At 39.1% G+C, this 19,560-nt stretch overlaps 1 protein-coding gene across 1 annotated transcript in view; it reads left to right on the top strand.

Annotated features, from left to right (window-relative positions):
* Positions 1–19,560, top strand: part of CFAP54 (cilia and flagella associated protein 54) — a gene marked incomplete at both ends in the record, with an annotated part of 248,988 nt that overhangs the window by 12,323 nt on the left and 217,105 nt on the right. Inside the window, 5 exon segments of the mRNA XM_079775504.1 lie at positions 2,933–3,104; positions 8,863–8,921; positions 14,752–14,895; positions 15,566–15,679; positions 15,796–15,897. Coding sequence (XP_079631630.1) covers positions 2,933–3,104; positions 8,863–8,921; positions 14,752–14,895; positions 15,566–15,679; positions 15,796–15,897 — 591 coding nt within the window.

The raw sequence follows: 19,560 nt of genomic DNA, 5'->3' as shown, positions 1-19,560 counted from the left end.
TCTCTCTCTCTCTCACACACACACACACACACACACACTATTATCCTGCTTTCACCTTGTCTCCCTGGCTTAGCGCCAGTGCACTGGTGAGCTCCACTGTCTGCAAAGCTTGTATCTTAGATATCTCTGTGGCTCGTTCTTTACTTCCTTCAGGTCTCATGCACTCCCTGCTTTATTTTTTTGGTATTACTTATTGTCACCAGCTACATTTTCATTTGTTTACTTCAAAAAAAAAAATATTTTGTTGATTTTTTACAGAGAGGAAGGGAGAGGGATAGAGAGTTAGAAACATCGATGAGAGAGAAAATCGATCAGCTGCCTCCTGCACACCCCCCACTGGGGATGTTCCTGCAACCAAGGTACATGCCCTTGACCAGAATCTAACCTGGGACCCTTGAGTCCGCAGTCCGACGCTCTATCCACTGAGCCAAATCGGTTAGGGCCATTTGTTTACTTTTTAATAGTAATATTACAAATATAATAGATCCTCAATAAAGCTTTATTGACTGGATGAATAGATGAAGTGATACAGTCAGAATTAGTAGAAGCCGTTCATAGAATAGATTAGAAGGTGAAAGACTGGAGGCAGAAGGTAAAGCAATGAAGACAACATAAGAGCTTGCCATCCGGACTGTTGTGATGGGTGCAAATAGGTATGAAGAATTTGTGTTTGTTTGTTTTTTTAATATATTTTTATTTCAGAGAGAAAGGGAGAGGGAGAGAGAAACATTGGTGACGAGAGAGAATCATTGATCGGCTGCCTCCTGCACGCCCCACACTGGGGATTGAGCCCACAACCCGGGCATATGACCTGACTAGGAATCGAACCGTGACCTCCTGGTTCATAGGTTGATGCTCAACTACTGAGCCATGCTGGCTGGGCAAGAATTTGTGTGTGTGTTTTTTGCATGCTTAATTTGAGGTACTGGCATGATACTGGCATGCTGCATTTTTCAACAAATATGTATAAAAAATAAGTAAGATAGAAAATTTAGTCCAGTAGGAACCTATCAACACAGAACTAGAGGTCTTGGGAAGTTTTGTTAGAGAAACAGATCTTGGATTTAAATGCATAAAGATCATAGATGAAGCAGTAATAATGAACAATTCACTGTCAAACTATTAACAGCAAAGTTTTGTGTGAACATTCATAATCATGTCTGTAATATTTAATTATTCCCTTGTATGTACTACTGGGAGGCATTATGGCAGAGATGATATGGATTTGGTCTCTGGAGCCACACTGCCTGGGTTCAAAGAGCTGCTGTGCCACTGCCTAATGAGGGACCTTGTGATTTCTTTGTGCCGCAGTTTCCTCATCTGTAAAAATGGAAATAATAATAAGACCCACCTCCTCGTGTTGTTTTGAGGTTGCTGAGATAACAAAAGACTTAGAATAGGGCCCGGCACTCAAAAACTGTTAGGTATCATTATCAGTTTGTAAAAGAGAGAGAGCACTTGGAAGATAATTATTCCAACTTGAAATACATTCAATAAATATCTTCTGTGATACCAACTACATGGTGGCTAGAAATAGTGTACATGTATCCAAGCAGGAAATATATATGGTAGTTAAGGCCCATTTGTATTACTAAGAGTGTCCACCCCCATAGCTTTAACAGGGCTCGTCAGTACTCTCTTCAGAACTTCACATCGATCCAGTTATGTCTTAGACATCTCAACTTGACATATCCAAGCTGAACTCATCATCTTTCCTCCATAACTGCCTCCAGCCAGTCACCCACGCAGGAAATCATTGCAGACGTCTTCTCCTCCCTTATCTCCTGCACATTATTGGCCACTGAATCCCATTGACTCAGACAAGACTTAAATCTTTCCCCATTTCAGGGCCCTGGTACGTCTGGACTATCTCAGACGCCTCTGATCTCTCCCAGCCTCCCTGCAAGTAGCTTTGTGCCCTTCCCTCTGCTTTCCATCTTCCACACTTTTGTCATAATTAATTTCTAAAGTGTAAATCAAATTGTTTTACTCCTCTGCCCTTTGACTTAGCCCTTTGGCTAAAGTTCATATTCCTTAGACACTCTTCATGTTCTGACCATGAACCACCTCTATAACCTAATCTCTTTTTCTTAAACCTTCTTACTTAACCTTTCAAAAGTCTTTCAATCCAGTGACCACTGAAACTACCTTAAGCATTCCTAACATTGCTTGTCCCTGGAAGTCTCTTCTTTTTTGCCAAGAACAGGGGCCACGTCTTCCTCAACTTTGAGTCACTATTGCTCAGCAGAGTGTGGCAAATTGAGGTGGTCAATAAACATTTGCTGAATCAATGTGTAAATGGTAATATTTATACCCGAATTAATACGTTAAAATGCCATTTGGTGAGTTTCCAAAAAGCGATTCAATTCCATATTCTTGGAAATAGGATTTTGTACTTTCTTTTGCTTTTGAAATTTTTTGATTAAGGAAAAGTAATAATCTTAATTAAATGGATGCTTCGAAGAAACCTATCTTTCTATGTCTCAATTTGTTAGGGATATTATAAAAAATTCATAGGCTGATGGCTTACACAACTTATTTCTAACTTTATGGAGGCAGGGATGGCTTAGCTCAGGGTGCTAGGAAATCTGGTTGTCTGGTGAGAGCCTGCTTTCTGGTTTTCGCAGTGTCCTCAAATGGCAGAAGGCATGAGGGAACACTGGGTCTCTCTTAGAAAGGCACTAATCCCATTTATGAGGGCTTTACTCTCGTGACCGAATTACCTCCCAAACCCCACCTTCTAACACCATCACATTGGGGATAGATTTCAACATGAGAATTTGGGGGGATACATTCAGTCTATAGCACTATACTAATCTATTAAATTAATTAAGCACAATTGTTTCCATTTTAGTTTTTTTTATATTTAAGGTAAGCTTTTCTAAGCTGCATAAACTTTATATTCATATTTATGTTTTCCCATGTGTTTCAGTTTCATGCTTTAAATGGAAAAAATATTTGCAGCTACCAGCTGGTCTGTGACAATGATTTGAACATGCAGAATAAAGAGTCTGTGATCCAGTGTCTGCATATCTTGTCCTCCTTAAGACTCATCATGCAGGTGGCCTTGCCCCAGGAGCACCTCTGCTGGATCATCTTCAATGGTATTTGCCAATGTATTTCATTTCCCATCATGTTTTTCAGAAAGTTATGTGAATGCCAAGTTTGATGTTAACTTGATTACTTCGTGATTTAAAATATACTTATTTCATAGTAGCGTGCTTGTTTTTTATTTTTTACACCTTTATTACATTTTAGTTTGTCCTCATATGCAGGAACTTACAAAGCATGTCTTTGGGTTTCCTCTTCAAGGAAGGGTTAGAGTCTGTGGGGATGATCAGTTTCAGGTATATAGAAAGCAGGGCCCAGAGTTAGTAAGTAAATATAAGTGGAGAAGAATCAAAGAACCACTGCAGGTTAGATTGGTTCTAAGCATCATCCATTTATTGGTTTTCTCCTCAAATACTTTGGGCAGTGACTGTGGCTTTTTACATATCAACCTTCTTCTCCAACTTGGTTTTGAGTAACAAGCATTTGTGTGTATATATGTGTGTATGGTATATTTATATACATATATACTGTATATTTATATACATATGTATACATGTATATTTATATACATATATACATTATATATATGTCTCATGAAATATCATCTATCAAAATGTAGCATTGTCCTGGCTGGGGTGGCTCAGTTGGTTGAGAATTGTTCTATGTAATGAGAGGTCAAAGGTTCAGTTCTCCATCAGGACACTTGCCTAGGTTGTGGGCTAGATCCTCAGGAGGAGGTGTGCAGGAGACAGCCAATTGATGGTTCTCTCTCATTGATGTTTCTCTCTCCCTCTTCCTTCCCCTCTCTCTCTGGAATCCATATATATATTACACACACACACACACACACACACACACACACACACACATGCTTAATATGCAAATTGTCCCCTCTGGAGTTTGACTGGGAGACCAGGAGTTCAATTGCTCACTATCACATGCGCTGACCACCAGGGGGCAGCACGGAACGAAGGAAGGTCCCAGCCGGCAGCCGGCAGCTGGGGAAGGAAGGCCCTGGCTGGCAGCCAGAAGGCCCCAATCGGCCCTGATTGCTGGCCAGGCCTAGGGACCCTACCTGTGCATGAATTTTGTGCACTGGGTCTCTAGTATATATATTGAAGTAGCATCTGTTTTTCTCTTTAAAGAGTTATAATTTAAATTTAATTTCTTTTTAAAGTTACAATTAAAAGTTGTAATGAGTCATTTGCTGTTATTCTCTGGATAATATATTCTCAAAGGAAAAATAATACAGTGTGTTCTCTGTGCATAAGAGTGGGACAGACTAACTTGAAAGAAGACATATTGGATTTTAGCTCAGTTATGGTAATTGAAATACATTTCCTAGCCTTTTCCTTCTTCACCCTCCCCAAATAATTTTTTGACAATTTGATTGAAAATTACATTTACTGCCAGAGATGAGGCTGACTTTGGAAGAAAGTTTTAAATTCAGTAATTGTCAAGCTTTTGTACTTGATCATCCTTAAGAGGATCTGTTCCCCAGAGTAGCTGCTGCCATCTCTCCACCTGAGTTGGTCATAGGTCTTGGCAGGGGGGACTGAGCAGGAGCAGAGGTTCTGTGCTCAAGAAGTATGACAGGCCAATGGTTTGGGTCTTACAGTCAGGCCTTGCTTTAGTGGTGAAACGATATAGTCCCTGGGTGCTGTCCTTTTAAGAGCACACACAAATATATCCCAGTATTCTTAGGGGGAAAAAAAAAGAGTAAATGATTTCTGTATCTTCTACATCCTTTTATTGGTGTGTGCTTTTTCTTTCCTTTTAAAAAAAAATGTTTTTATTGATTTCAGAGAGGAAAGAAGAGGGAGAGAGTGAAAGAAATATCAATGATGACAGAGAGTCACCCATCAGCTGCCTCCTGCATGCCCCCTACTGGGGATCAAACCTGCAATCTGGGTATGTGCCCTGACTGGGAATTGAACCGTGGCCTCCTGGTTCATAGCTCTATGCTCAACCACTGAGCCACACCGTTGGGCTGTGTGTGCTTTTTCTTTACACAGGTGGTATCATGCTCTAGACGTTATTCTTTTTTTTTTATGTATATATTTTTCTGCTCAATACTATGGTTTTAGACTAGCCAGTTTCCTGTGTATAGATCTAGTTCATTGACTCTACTTACGGACTTGTATTCTTGATATCCATAGACTCCTAAGTACTGAACCTGCTTTGCTGTACCTCTATAGCTACACACATAATTCTGCAATGAATATCCTTGTTACCTGTCCTTTTATAGACCTGTGTGAGAGTTATTTGGGATCTATGCCCAGGAGTGGGATTGCTGGGTTGAGGGAAATATACATAGCTTTTTACTAACTCCAGTCCCTGTTTTAATTAATTCATCCAAAACTTACTGCCAGGCATTGTTCTAGGTACTAGGGACACAAGAGTGGGCAACAGATGAAAACCCTGTTCTCATGGTTACATTCTGCTTCAGGGAGATGATAAACAAACAAAACAAAGTGGTCATGGCAGATTGTGCTATGGAGAAAAATAAAGCTGAGGAAGAGATAGGGAGAGCCAGGCCTGGGCTGGGACTAGGCTGCAATTTTAACATTTAAAAAATTGATTTCAGAGAGAGGAAAGGAGAAGGGGAGAGAGAAACATCAATTGGCTGCCTCCTGCATGCCCCCTACTGGGTATTGAGCCCGAAACCGAGGCATGTGCCCTGATTGGGAATCAAACCCTGACCTCCTGGTTCAGGGGTCAACGGCTCAACCATTCGGCTGGGTTAGGCTGCAATTTTAAATGGAATGGTCAGGAAAGGCCTCAGTGAGATGATATTTGAGCAAAGACCTGAATGAAACATCTGAATATTTGGGGAAAAGGCATTTTAACTAGAGGATTAGCAAATGCAAATATCCTGTAGTTTTAATACTTTGGATTTTAAGTAATCAAAAATAAATTGATAAATCAGTTTGTCAAAATACATTTAATTTTCCCAGTTAAAACTGAACACTCATTCTCTTTATTTTAAACTGATTATTATATGTATAGACACGCTTGGTTTCTTAAGATATGTAACCAATTTTGGTTCTTTCATAAAATTCATCTGGGTCTATGAATATTCTATAACACTTTACTTCTCAACCTGAACCCAACTAATTTAAACCTCAAATAGATTATTTTGGTGATGGCCATCTTTGATGAAAAGGAATCACATGACAAGACAAAAAATTCATATTAGGGATTTGGTCAAAACCAAAACAAAACAAACTTCCAGAGATATCCTGAGGGTGTAAAGATTCAGTCTATGTTCCATTCTATACCAGCTCTCTCTCCCTCACGCTTCTGCAGTGGGAGTTTGTGAACCACACCAAGATCCTGAACCATCAAAGAAGGGATCAGTTCTAGTCAGGATGCACAAGGGCTGCCAAGGTTAAAGGCACATTTTTGAAATACAGAGGGCCCTTGTCATTCTTGAGGGCAGTCTCCTGAGGCCTCCTGAAATTCCCCAGTTCCAGTCACTAACATGTTTATACAGGCTCCTAGCTTACACCTGAATCACATGTTTTGTGGAGAGGCATGCGTTTCCTGTGCATGTCCTTCCTTGGTGACTTTTTTTTTTTTAAAAAAAACAAAGAAACACAGTTATATAGTTTAGTTTTTAAGATTAAAAACAGAGGTCGACAAAACCAAGTTGAGATAAAACTTGGTTTTGCCCGGCCGGCATTGCTCCGTGGTTGAGCATCTGACCCAGGAACCAAGAGGTGGGGGGTTCGATTTCCAGTCAGGGCATATGCCTGGGTTGCGGGCTTAATCCCCAGTGAGGGTATGTGCAGGAGGCAGCCAGTTGATGATATTTTTCTCTCATCAATGTTTCTATCTCTCCTCCCTTCCTCTCTCTCTAAAAATCTATAAAAACATATTTAAAAAAAGAAAGTTGGACTTGAGCTGTTACTAGCCAAATGGTTTCCTCCTAGGTGGACCTCACATGAAATAAATAGCTCCGTGTTCTGGGAGCAGTCACAGTAAGAATGCTGAGTCTTTGAATGTTAAGGACCGAAGTGTATGGTGCTATATATGTTTAAGATTTTATTCAATATTTTTGTCACTGATTTATGTAATTAATATTTATCATGCTTACAGGCATGTTTTAATCAAGTGGTATGTGTCTTGGAGCAGATGCTGTCTTCTCAGAAGCTTAAAGTTTAAATGTGAACATGGGATTCATAATTGTTGAATTTTGATGGTTATGAATTTTAGATCTGATATTTTATAGGAAATATTTAGACTACTTGTATTATAATTACATGCCTTTTAAAGTATGTTGCCACTTTTGGTTATGTTTATAGCATGATAATGTCCTTTATATATAGAGAGATATATACTTTCTCCCTCCCCTCAATCCTGTGACTAGCCATCTATCCTCATTTAACTAATGATCTGATAAAAAAAAAAGCATACTTGAATGATGTTAGATAGGAGTTGAAAATGCTCTTTTTTATTAGAGTGCTCAAAGGCCATCCTATATAATAAAGAGGTGATATGCAAATTGACCATCACTCTAACACACAAGATGGCTGCCCCATGTGGTCAAAGATGGCTGCCCCCATGTGGACACAAGATGGCCGCCACAAGATGGCCGGCAGGGGAGGGCAGTTGTGGGCAATCAGGCCAGCAGGGGAGGGCAGTGGGAAGGGACCAGGCCTGCAAGAAAGGGCAGTTGGGGGCAATCAGGCCTGCAGGGGAGGGCAGTTGGGGGCAATCAGGCCTGCAGGGGAGGGCAGTTGGGGGGGGGACTAGGCCTGCAGGGGAGGGTAGTTGGGGGGAACCAGGCCTGCAGGGGAGGGCAATTAGGGACAACCAGGCCTGCAGGGGAGGGCAGTTAGGGGCGTCCAGGCTGGCAAGGGAGGGTAGTTAAAGGTGACAGGCCATCAGGGGAGGGCAGTTGGGGGTGACCAGGCCTGTAGGGGAGGACAGTTAGGGGCGACCAGGCCAAAGGGGAGGGCAGTTAGGAGTGACCAGGCAGCAGGCGAGGTCAGTTAGGGGCAATTGGGCCAGCAGGGGAGCAGTTAGGAATCAATCAGGCTGGCAGGGGAGTGGTTAGTGGGTGATTAGGATGGCAGGCAGAAGCAGTTAGGGGCAATCAGGCAGGCGAGCAGTTGGGAGCCAGCAGTCCTGGATTGTGAGAGGGATGTCCAACTGCCCGTTTAGGCCTGATCCTAAATGGGCAGTCGGACATCCCTCTAAGGGTCCCAGATTGGAGAGGGTGCATGCTGGGCTGAGGGACACACACTCCCCCCAACCCCCCCCCCCGTGCACGAATTTCATGCACCGGGCCTCTAGTACCTTAATAATATGATAAATATTATATGAGAGTGAGAATGAATATAATGCAACCTATTATGTGTTATGGTTTTAAAATTATTATGTGTTTCTTTCCATTTTGAATATTATGCCATGCTGATTAAATATGTATTTTAATCTTATTGGTAAATAAATCTTTCGTTTTTCAACCATGGGGACCAATAACGTTTTATATGAATTACTAAAACCACAGGGTAATAAATTATGCTACTAAAAATATTCTTTTGTTCAGTATATTTCAAAACTTAAACTGCTTTTATAATGAGGCTAAAGATTCCTGCATTAGCCTATTTAAAGTATGGTCATATTAGTTCTTTTAATGATTTGGTTACAAAACAAATTATAATGATTATAACTCTCTAACCATTATTCAACTTTCTCATGAGATTGCTTATTTTTAGAACTATAGACTTAAGCCACAGGCATTAGCATATAAAATTTTCATAATTTGACTGTAAACCATGTTAACGATTTTTTTTCTTCATTTAGGTACTATTTACATTTACACCATTTGCAGAAAACTGATGATTATTGGTCAGTCCTCCAAGGTATGCAATTTACTGACAAAATATCTTCTCCTGTATTTCCTATTTTTCTTAAGACTTTTGTTAGCATTGAATGCCTAACAAAGAAAATTTAGTGAAGTATATAGCAAAATTTAGTGAATATGTATTATAGGTTTACTATTTTTAGTTTTACTTTAATATGGTCATAGGTAAAATTGCAGATAATAAAATATTAATGAGAGAAAAGCATTCTTAAAATTGATAGATATTCTCTGCTATCCCTTGGTCTCTCAGATTAGCCAAACTTGTCAACTTGATACTGAATCTCCACCTGGTAACTATCTCTAGGTAGGGTGATCATTCATTGTGGCTTGCTCAGGACAGTTCTGGTTTATATCTATAGTCCTGGAGTAATTATTAATAGTGCTTGCTTTCACTCTTAAACGTGTCCTGATTTGAATGATAAACTACGGTTACCCTATTCATATTGTACTGTGGAGCTTGGACTTCCTTTTGCTTGAAGAGGTTGGACTTGAATGATGGCCCACATGCTAGTGAGTGAATGAGTGAAAGAATGAATGAATGTTAGTGTATTAGGGTGAAGGAACATCTTCACTCTGTTCCAGTCGTGACCTGAGGGTAAGGAGACTTCATTTTATAATAAGACTAGTACCCCTGTGCACGAATCCGGGCGCGAGTAGCTTGCTGCTGTTTGCCTCAGCTGGCCACCTGCCCACTGCCACTGGTAGCTCTCCACTGCTTGTAGCTCGCTGCCCTCCCTCCTGGAGCTCTCTGCCCACTGCCCCGCTCTCCTGTAGCTCCCCCCGCCCCTCATTAGCTCGCTGCCCTGCCCCCTCCTGTAGCTCTCTGCCTCCTGCTGGCTTGCTGCCCTCCTGTAGCTCTCCACCCCCTGCTTGTAGCTTGCTGCCCCACCCTCCCGCTGATCCATGATCCGGTCATTATGCGGTTGGTCATTATGCCTCAGGGCGTAACGGATGCTTTGCATATTTCTCTCTTATTACATAGGATTCCCACTCACCAGTCTTCACTGCTAGGTTTTAGCTTGAGGTTTCTATTGACTTCCCTACAATGTTGGTAGCACTTTTGTCTCTAGGAGACTTATTTATTCCCTGTATTCATTGTTCAGTCATTAGGATGCAGGCCAAGAAGGGAGAATATTCTTAACATTGAGTCCATATTCAAATGGCATCTGGAACATTTCTACTTTATTTTTTATCACATGCAAAACCTTACCGTGAACGTTCTAACACTCAGGACAGATACTTTTTTTTTTATTTTCTCCAAACATAGCCAAGTATCTTAAAAGTCAATAACACTTAAAATTAAAATGGAAGGAAGGATATTTGCATGCTTAATGGAAAACAATTTTGAAATCTCTCTCTGTTTTGTTCCTCGAGTTTAAAAGCTCTATTGCTGACAGTGACTTGAACAAGACAGGGCCAGCTCTTTGAGTGCGAATTAAAATGAGGGGAAACTGTCCCATGCATAATGGAAATTTGGCTAGAGACTATTCCAGTGATTCTACGTTTAGTTCCAGCTGATTTCCTGAAAAGAATTTGCGTATTCCAGTTGCTCTTGCTGTAGCAACAAATACTGCTTCACAGAGCCACCATAGTTTGGTCTGCTACAGCATTTGTCTGCCAGCTCTTTGAAGAGCAGAGATGTCTGTGCCAAAATCTGACTGTTTGTATTTGTACTTGTTAATGCCGAGAGAATTTTAATATGATAGTTGTTTTAAAATAATTTCTTATTAAACCCTACCTAAGACATTTCTTCTCCCTCTCATAGAACCTGAATTTCTCTCTGACAAAATAAGGGCTGAAGGAGAATAGTTCTATGGTCCCAGTCTTGTGGGATGGGAATGTGGGGGGTGGGGGTGGGATGCAAGAATCTTGGAGTGATGGATGGTTTCACAGTTGGCATTTGAAGGTTGGGATGAAATTCATTCAGTTTTTTCAATATAATAAGTTCTAAGAAAATTAATAATTTCCACCCAGAAATTTCTAAACCTTCAGCTGGTGAGTTGATTCCTTGGAGGGGGAGGTGGGGAGTGGTAGGGAACCAGCCACATCTGTGCCTTCTCTGGTCTGAGGGACTCTGATTCTGTAGCTGTTTTAGAGTTCAACTCTATTATAGCTTGAGACAAAAGAAGAAATAGATATGATATCCTCAGGCTTTTGTTGGTATAACCCCAGAGAAATATAAACCCCTATCACTATAAGATCCAGGCATCATTGCTACCCTTTGTTATTATTGGGTCCCTACTATGTGTTAGGTATTAGGTGAAAAGCTTTGTGTACATAATAACACTCATTATAGTCTTATGAGGTAGGCACCATCACCATCACCACCATTTGTTGAATAATGCCTACCATTTATCAGGTAGGCTTCTAAGCACTTTCATATATTATCCAAGTACTTTCATATATTATCTCACTTTCTAATATTATCCTTATATCAAAAATTTGAGGAAGGTACTGTTATTGCTTTCATCTTATAGATGAAAAAGCAAAGATTCAGAAAGGTTAACTTGCTCAATGTCGAACATCTAGTTAAGTGTAGCCAAGGCCAGAGCGAATGCCACACTGCACTGCCTCTCAACACCATTAGACTGAATTTCATCCCTCACAACCTATCCTATTTTGGCTCACTTACTCAAATGGAGAAGCAATATGGGAGTGGTTGGTATGTTTTGACCTCACACTGTATTCCTGAAGACATACTGAAGACCAAGACTGGATGGGGTTCTTTCCAGATGAAAAGTACTTTTGTGTCAAGGGAAGTTACCAAGCTTAAGCTTGTATTCAATTGAATGAAATCTATTTACCCTTTAGAGGTAGGGCAAATTTCTTAAATCTTTTTTCCCAAAGATATATTACAGCTTTGCTTTCATTTATGGTATAATCTGTAATTTCTTCTAAGGCATTTAAAACTGTAGTATAATACTCAGCAAGCACTAAAGAATATAGTAGAATCTATTAATTCTAAGAAAATGTTGATTTATGTTTCATTTATAAAGTTTTTGGCTTGAACAATAATAGTCAAATTATTCCACATTCCATTACATAAACTTCAAATCCAACTTTGAAATGCTGTGTTGTTGCCCTCAAAGGCTGATATAAATGATGCTGCAGTGCCATCCTGTGGCTGAACTGATTAATGGTGTGTGTACTACACCTGAACCATGCTTCTTCCTGGGATTTGGTTTTTCTTCTTCCTTTTTCCTCCTCCTCCTCCTCCTCCTCCTCCTCCTCCTCCTCCTCCTCCTCCTCCTCCTCCTCCTCCTCCTCATTCTTCTTCTTTAGAAAAGTGTTTTAAAATTGATTTCAGAGAGGAAGTGAGAGGGAGAGGGAGATAGAAACATCAATGATGACAGAGAATCATTGATTGGCTGCCTCCTGCACACCCCACACTGGGGATCAAACCCACAACCCAGGCATGTGCTCTGACTGGAATCCAACCATGACCTCCTGGTTCATAGATCAACGCTCAACCACTGAGCCACGCCAGCTGGGCTTCTTCATTTTTATTTTATTTTATTTTTGACATCTTAAACTTTTTAATATAGAAACATTGCCAAAACAACAATACCTCTTCCACAAAAACAGTGTTTTGGCCCATGCTTTTACCAACACGACATTAACAGTCTCTTCAACCTTCGATATCTGATGTATTAAAAACAAATGGGATTTCATTGTTTCAATTTGGATCTACCTGGTTGTGATGTAAGCATTTAAAATAGTTTTAAATTTCCTTTTTAAATATTATTTCTTTTAATTTTTTGATAATATGTATTTAGGCTTTTAAAATAAGAACACTTTATTTTAAAATTTTAATTTGGCTTTGCAAAGTTTGTTTTTTTCTATGAAGAGAACAGTCCTACTTTAGTCTCATCAATTTTTAAAAGTAATACAAGTGAATTAATTTCATTTCCTCTTCCTTTTGCTTCTGTTCCTCCTGTTTCTCCAGCTTCTCCTGTTCTCCTTCCTCCTCGTCTGTCTTCATTGTCATTACCAAAGCTAACACTTATATTTACTATGTTCTAAGCATTTAGTGTATGGTAATTTATTAGATATTCAAACGATCCTAATTACTGTTATACCAATATGGATGAGGAACCTGAGGCACATGGAGTGTAAGTGAATTGTCCAAGGTAACATTGCTAGTAGTGGAGGTAGAGTTTCAGCCTTATAGGACAGGTGAAGAAGAGAACAGAGTGAACAAAGACACATGTATTTGGATCATTGAGGTGTGTTTTGTGGAATGGAAAAAGTTTTGGACCAGCTTTAAGTATATGATGCAAGGTCAAGAGTAATGGGGTGTGGAGGAAGGCAGGAATTGTCTTTGCATGCCCTGTAAAAAGGCCTGTATTTTATCATATATTCAATAGAGAACTGTTGAAGTGTTTCAAGCACAAAAGTGACACAACCCAGTTTGCTTATTAAAAAGATAACTATGGTGGAAGTAAGGAGGATGTATAAGGAAGGGGCTTGTAAGAAGGGGGATGGTGAGACCAGGGAGACAAGTGAGGGTATATCCAATAGTCCAGGAAGATGTATGAGGACCTGCTTGGTTAAGGCTGATATTCCCATGGATATAATTTAGAATTTAATATTCTGAGATATTTAGCTCCCAGATTCTTATTTTCATCCCAGTAATATTTTTTATAACAATATGTGGAGGACAGACCAAATTTCTTCTTGTATTCAATCAAATGAAAGGCTATATAATCTAAATATCCTTTGAGCTTTTGGAATATTTTTATTTATTTATTTTATTGATTTCAGAGAGGAAGGGAGAGGGATAGAGAGAGAGAAACATCAATGATGAGAGACTCATTGATCGGCTGCCTCCTGCACGCCTCCTACAGGGGATTGAGCCTGCAACCCAGGCATGTGCCCTTGACTGGAATCGAACCCAGGACCCTTCAGTCTGCAGGCTGACGCTCTATCCACTGAGGCGAACCAGCTAGGGATAGAATATTTTTGAGGAAAGGAAAAAGACTGAAAAAGTTAACTGCAGAATACATGTAGTCATATAGTGTTTCCCAGTATAGGGTTTATGGGAAGGACATGTTAAAAAATAGTTATCAATGGATTTGTGGGTAAAAGTCACTCAGGTACAATAGCACAAGAGGTTCCTCCATATATTTCTACAGACAGACAGACAACAATGATGAGCCTTTCCCCATAATTTTATTTCACATTATACCTTGGGAATAATTATACTGGAAATAGGTGTCATTTATGGAGTGTGCCAAATACCATCCTAGCATGCCATGTATATTGTCTCCTCCATAACAGAACTGTGGCGATGTGCCAAAACACCCATTTTAAAGATGAGAAAGTTGAGGTCTGGAGAGGTAAAACGACACAGCAACTAGGTGATAAATTTGGGCCTGAACCCCAGGTCTATTTGATTCTAATCTTCAACTGTTTCTACTAAGTATCACAGGCCCCAGACTGTAAGCCTTTTTCATTTTCCCTATCCTGCTATACCAGTTTATTTTCAAAATAATACATTGGTTCCAGGCCAGCTAATAAAAATTTTATTGTTGGAGTTAGTTCCTGTACTATTGTTGACACTTGATATGTATTAATAAAAATGAGCTGAGTTCATAGGACTTTAGGAGCTAAGAAGGAAGACATTCTAAGATGGTTAACTTGAGGTTTTGCATTCTTTAAATTATTCTTTTACTTTTTAAATGCTTGTGTTTTCTTGACTCATTATTTTTGGTTTGAGTATTCAGCAGCAGCTTGTTTCAGAACTTATAATTTGATTAGATCAAATAAAAATCACAATTATTGGCTTAAAATGAAAATTTATTCAATTATACCCTTTTTTTTGTAAGGCCTTAGAGTATCTCCTGTGGGCCAGTATGTGTATGGAGTCCTCAGTCCCACTCCTGTCTGTCAGGTACTTGACCTGGAGAGTTACTCTTTACACTGCGGTCTGTCAGTGCTACTATGACTGCCAAGCTGCTATCCATGGAGAGGTATGTTACTTTTTAATTTAGAAGATTTCAATATTTTAGAATACAACGTATGCAGCATTTTCTTCTTTAGAAGTCCGGCAAGAATGAAACAGACACAAACAAACAAAACCCCCCAAATTGAAATGAAGCAAAGCCAAAAGTCCCAGGCTTAATTTGCAGAAATTTGCTTGGCTTTTCCTTTCTGTTATCTATTTGCTCTTCTTTTTTCTCTCTCCTTTATTCTCTATTCACTTCCACCTTCTTTGCTGATCTTCTGAATAAGATTTCTGATATATTTCCTTCCTCATTGTATTCTTGTATGCAATTCGCCTTCCTCCCTATTTAGTTTTTTTTTTACGTTCAATATTATTTTATATTAGGAAGGTACTGAAAATACCTGTATCAGAATTTTACTTTCCTTATTTTTAAAATTTATTATTTCATAAAGTGAGCATATCTGACAGTTTATTAACTTTAGAGCTACATAATTTAGTGGTGCTTATAAGAAATGATAGACTAGATAGCTACTGTGTTATAGAGAGTTAGTATAGCCTAGAGTTTAATTCACCAACTAAGTCCAATGTATGGGAGAATGAAACATATATTTGATACATTTTAATCAAATGTCTTGATTTTTTTTAAATCGTTACTCTCATTAATTGTGAATTAAACTTATTTTAATTGCATATAGGCATTTGCTCGGCGTGCTTTAGCTAAAATTGATGAATTAAGGCAACTGGAATTAATGGGCTCCTCACAACCACCAGAAGCATCCAGGAGATATTATAGGGAGGCCACGATAAAGGTATCAAAATTTCACGAAATAAAAGAAATGTACTGCACTTTGGAGTTGATGAGATACTTTATATTAGTAGTTGCATCCCACTATTACTTCACATATAATTCTTCTCTTTGAGGCAGATGGCAGTGATGATCTTCAAAAGAGCAGTATTTGAGTCTAGAAGAAAAAACAAAAGTTTCTTTAGACCAAAGATAAGAGTTAATCTAAAGGAAGTACAAACTGTAAGTAAGAATGTCTTTTCTTTTTCAGACTCTTTTTGTGGTGTATTTGTGTTATATACCTCTGTATCTTAAGCCCTGCATGTTACTAGTATTCTCTGCACCAATGGCAAATAAAGAGAAGAACGCCTTCCCAGTTTGGGCACGATGTCACTTCATCCCTTTCTCAAAGCTTTTGTACCTTCGCACAGTCCCAGTTGTGTGACTTTAAAGGGCAAGAGGCTGAAGAAGATCCTGGGAGAGGTTCAGACTCACAGGCCTCGGAGTGGTTCTGCAGAAGCCCTTGTCTTGGACTGCTCGTGTCAGCTTAGAAGGCTTGGAGGCTGGAGAGAAGGTGGAAGCGCCTCTTCTCATCCGCTTCAGTTTCACCTTTGGGAGTGTTTAGGAACTAGGTTATAGTGTAGCAACAAACAATCCCCATGTCTTAGAGGCTTATCACAAGCCTTTATTTCCCACTGCAATCAAGTTGTAGTTATCAGGGGCTGCTCATGACTGCTCTTCAGCGCCAGATTGAGGAGTCATCCTCATTTAGAAAATTGCCGGTAATTCTGTCGGAGGGGATATAAGAGAGCTTTGGAGGACCTCACACAGGCAGTAATGCCCAGCATGGAACTGACAGCAGTTTCTGCTTTTCACATATCAAACCTTGTCACACAGCCCCTTCCTGCCACAAGCGTATTTGGCAAACAGCACTAAGTGCTGTCACTGGAGGGGCCTGGGACCTAGTTATGCCTGTAGGGTCCTCTGCCTTTTCTCCCTCCTGCCTTTTTCCTTCTCCCACTGTCTTCCCCTTTGCCTTTTGGCATTTCAGTATTCCTTAAGGCCAGTTCTGTATTTATTTGAAGCCTTCCCTGACTGTTTTGGTGGTCATAAATTCTCTCGTGCGAGTTTCTTTGCAGGGACTGAAAATGGCGGGAAGGGGGAAGACGACGAGCAGTTTCTGGCAGAAGAGTGGTAGAATCTCAGGGTCCGGAAGGGATTCTAGAAAGCAGGTGGTTCAATCCCTGTCTATTACAGATGGGGAAATAAATCCCGAAGTATGTAAATTACTGGCTCAAGGTCACGAGGCCGCTGCTGACAGCACTGGGACCAGAACCCAGGTCTCTAATCCAGTACTTTCTCACTACTGCAGTGACTGCTGTTCTCTTATGTCATTTCTTCTTGTAACATGTAGGAGTAATTCTCCCTTTTAAAAAAATTTAAATAAATTAATATTTAAATCCAGATTTTATTTGGACATTGTAGCTGTCTATTGCTACCTGACCATGATATATTGATGACTGAGCCCAGAAGTACATTTCATACTGCCTTTTAAAATAATATCCCTTACCAACTAGTGATGTATATTTGTGGGGGGGGGGGGCGGGCGGGTGGTAGATATCTTACCAAATGATAGATAATTTCACGGATGAGCTGCTGAACTGCCTGCATTTGGTATTGTTAAGTAGTAATGCTATGGTGTTTGTAAGAGAGCAGGGGACAATTCTTTTTTTCTCAATAGAATTTTTTTTTCCCTCTGAGCAAACCAAATTTAAGTATTCAAAGCTGCAAGATTGTTATTAATTAGCATATTATTAGGTCTCAATTTATAATCATCCTGGTATAAAAATAAAATATATTTTCAAAGAAAAATGTTTGAAATTCTAGATAACATTACATTAAAATCATTTATTCCTGGTTTCCTTTAAGATAATTATTATATGGAAAGTTCTGGTAGTATATCTTTTTAGGAAAAAAATATAATTGTTTAATGGGTACTTTTTACAGAGAATAGTTAACATAACCCTTTTTATAAAGTCATAGTATATTACCTTAACATAGTTTGCATAATGTCCTGCTTTATGTGTACAAAATAATGGTATTGTGTTTCCTATAAAAGAAAGTAATCGCAATATGCATTACATTTATTTTATAAAACAGTTTTGAGTTTGTAAGTCAGTTAATAACTCACAGTAAATCATTTTGTCTTTCAAAGGATTCTTTTAAAGGACTACTAATTCAGACTCCTAATGATTGACTTTTTAGTGATTCATTCAATAAATATGTTTTAAAGTGCCTGCTGTGTAAATAAAATAGATAGAGGTTACATTCTGGTGGAGAGATTACATAATAAATAAAATAATTGTAGTTCATCATAAGTATTATGGAGGAAATAATGGTAACGATTGAATGAGATGCAGATAAAGCCCTTAGAATGTTCCTGGCACATAGTAGGTCCTCAGTACATATTAGCTGTTGCCTTTACTTACTTATTTATTTGCTTTAAAAAAAATTGATTTCAGAGAGAGGAAGGGCAAGGGAGAGAGGGATAAGAACATTGATAATGAGAGAGAATCATTGATCTGCTGCCTCCTGCATACCCCCTACTGAGGATCAAGCCTGCAATCCAGGCATGTGCCCTGACTAGGAATCGAACTGTAACTTTCTTGATATATATTGCCAAATTAATTTCTAAAAAGGAGTTCTCCAGGGTGACAACCTGCATGTACCAATTTTGCCACAAGCTGTTATCATTTTGATATTATCACTTTTTTATAATTCAGTTTTATAAAATGGTTTTTAAAATTTTATTTTTCAGATTCACCTTTTCCTTATATTTGTGTTTACTCCTTCTTTTCTTTTTTTGGTGAATTATCTTTCAGTCTTTGAAAGATAATCTTATCTTTCTATTAGAGATTTTAATTTTTAAAATATATTTGAATGAGCTCATTGTTTTTATAGATAATATTTTGCTTGTCATGCTTGACAGTCCATTTTTTATTACTTTGACTTAAAATCTTTTTTATAGATCTTTTTTTAAAAGTATGTTTTTATTGAATTTTAGAGATAGAGGAAGAGAGAGGAGTAGAGAGCTAGAAATATTGATGAGGGCGAACATCGACCAGCTGCCTCCCGCACATTCCTTACTGGTGATTGAGCCTGCAACCCAGGCATATGCCCTGACTGGGAATCAAACCCGTGACTCTAGGTTCATGGTTTGACCCTCAACCACTGAGTCATACCTGCTGGGCAGAACTTCCAAATATTTATATTTTAAAATCCTCTACTTGGTATTCGTATATTGCTCTGATAAATATTCTATTCTTTTTGCTAATTTTCCTATGATATAAAAAAAAAGTTCACTGTAATCTATTGGGGTTTTATTCCTGCTTTTGTTTTTTCTGTCTTTCTGACTTTGCCCCAAGAAGAGGAAAGTAACAAAGGAATCATGGGGGAAATGACAGTATGTTCTAACTTGACATGGATTCTAGGAAAACCAACTAGAGCTGCTTTTCTTATTTCCTGGTAATCTAAATACAGAGAACGGGTAATTTGTCAGAGAGGATACAGCGTGGAGGCAAGCCATCTGCAAGAGGTGAAATCATCCTGGCTGATACAAAGCAGAGTGGCTGGGAATTCGCACAGGGCTCACACAGTCACTAGCTTGTTAGTACACAGCTGGTCAACTCTTCTTTAGAGTTAACTAACATAAGACCAGTTATTTATACTATGAAATGTTGTTTCAAATTTGGGTTTGAGGACCCTGCATCAGATTTTCCTCCAGTGCTTTGCTGGGGTGTTTCTCAGCATCTAGAAGGGTTCCGGAATCTGGAGAAGGGCTGCGAGTAAATTAATAAAGAGACAAGACATGAAATATAAATTTGGAATATATGGGGGAGCCAGAGG

This window comes from Cnephaeus nilssonii (assembly GCF_951640355.1).
Source record: "Cnephaeus nilssonii genome assembly, chromosome: 6".
NCBI classification, from domain to species: domain Eukaryota; kingdom Metazoa; phylum Chordata; class Mammalia; order Chiroptera; family Vespertilionidae; genus Cnephaeus; species Cnephaeus nilssonii.
Note: the sequence above shows the minus strand (reverse complement) of the source record. Positions and strands in the feature narration are given on the sequence as shown.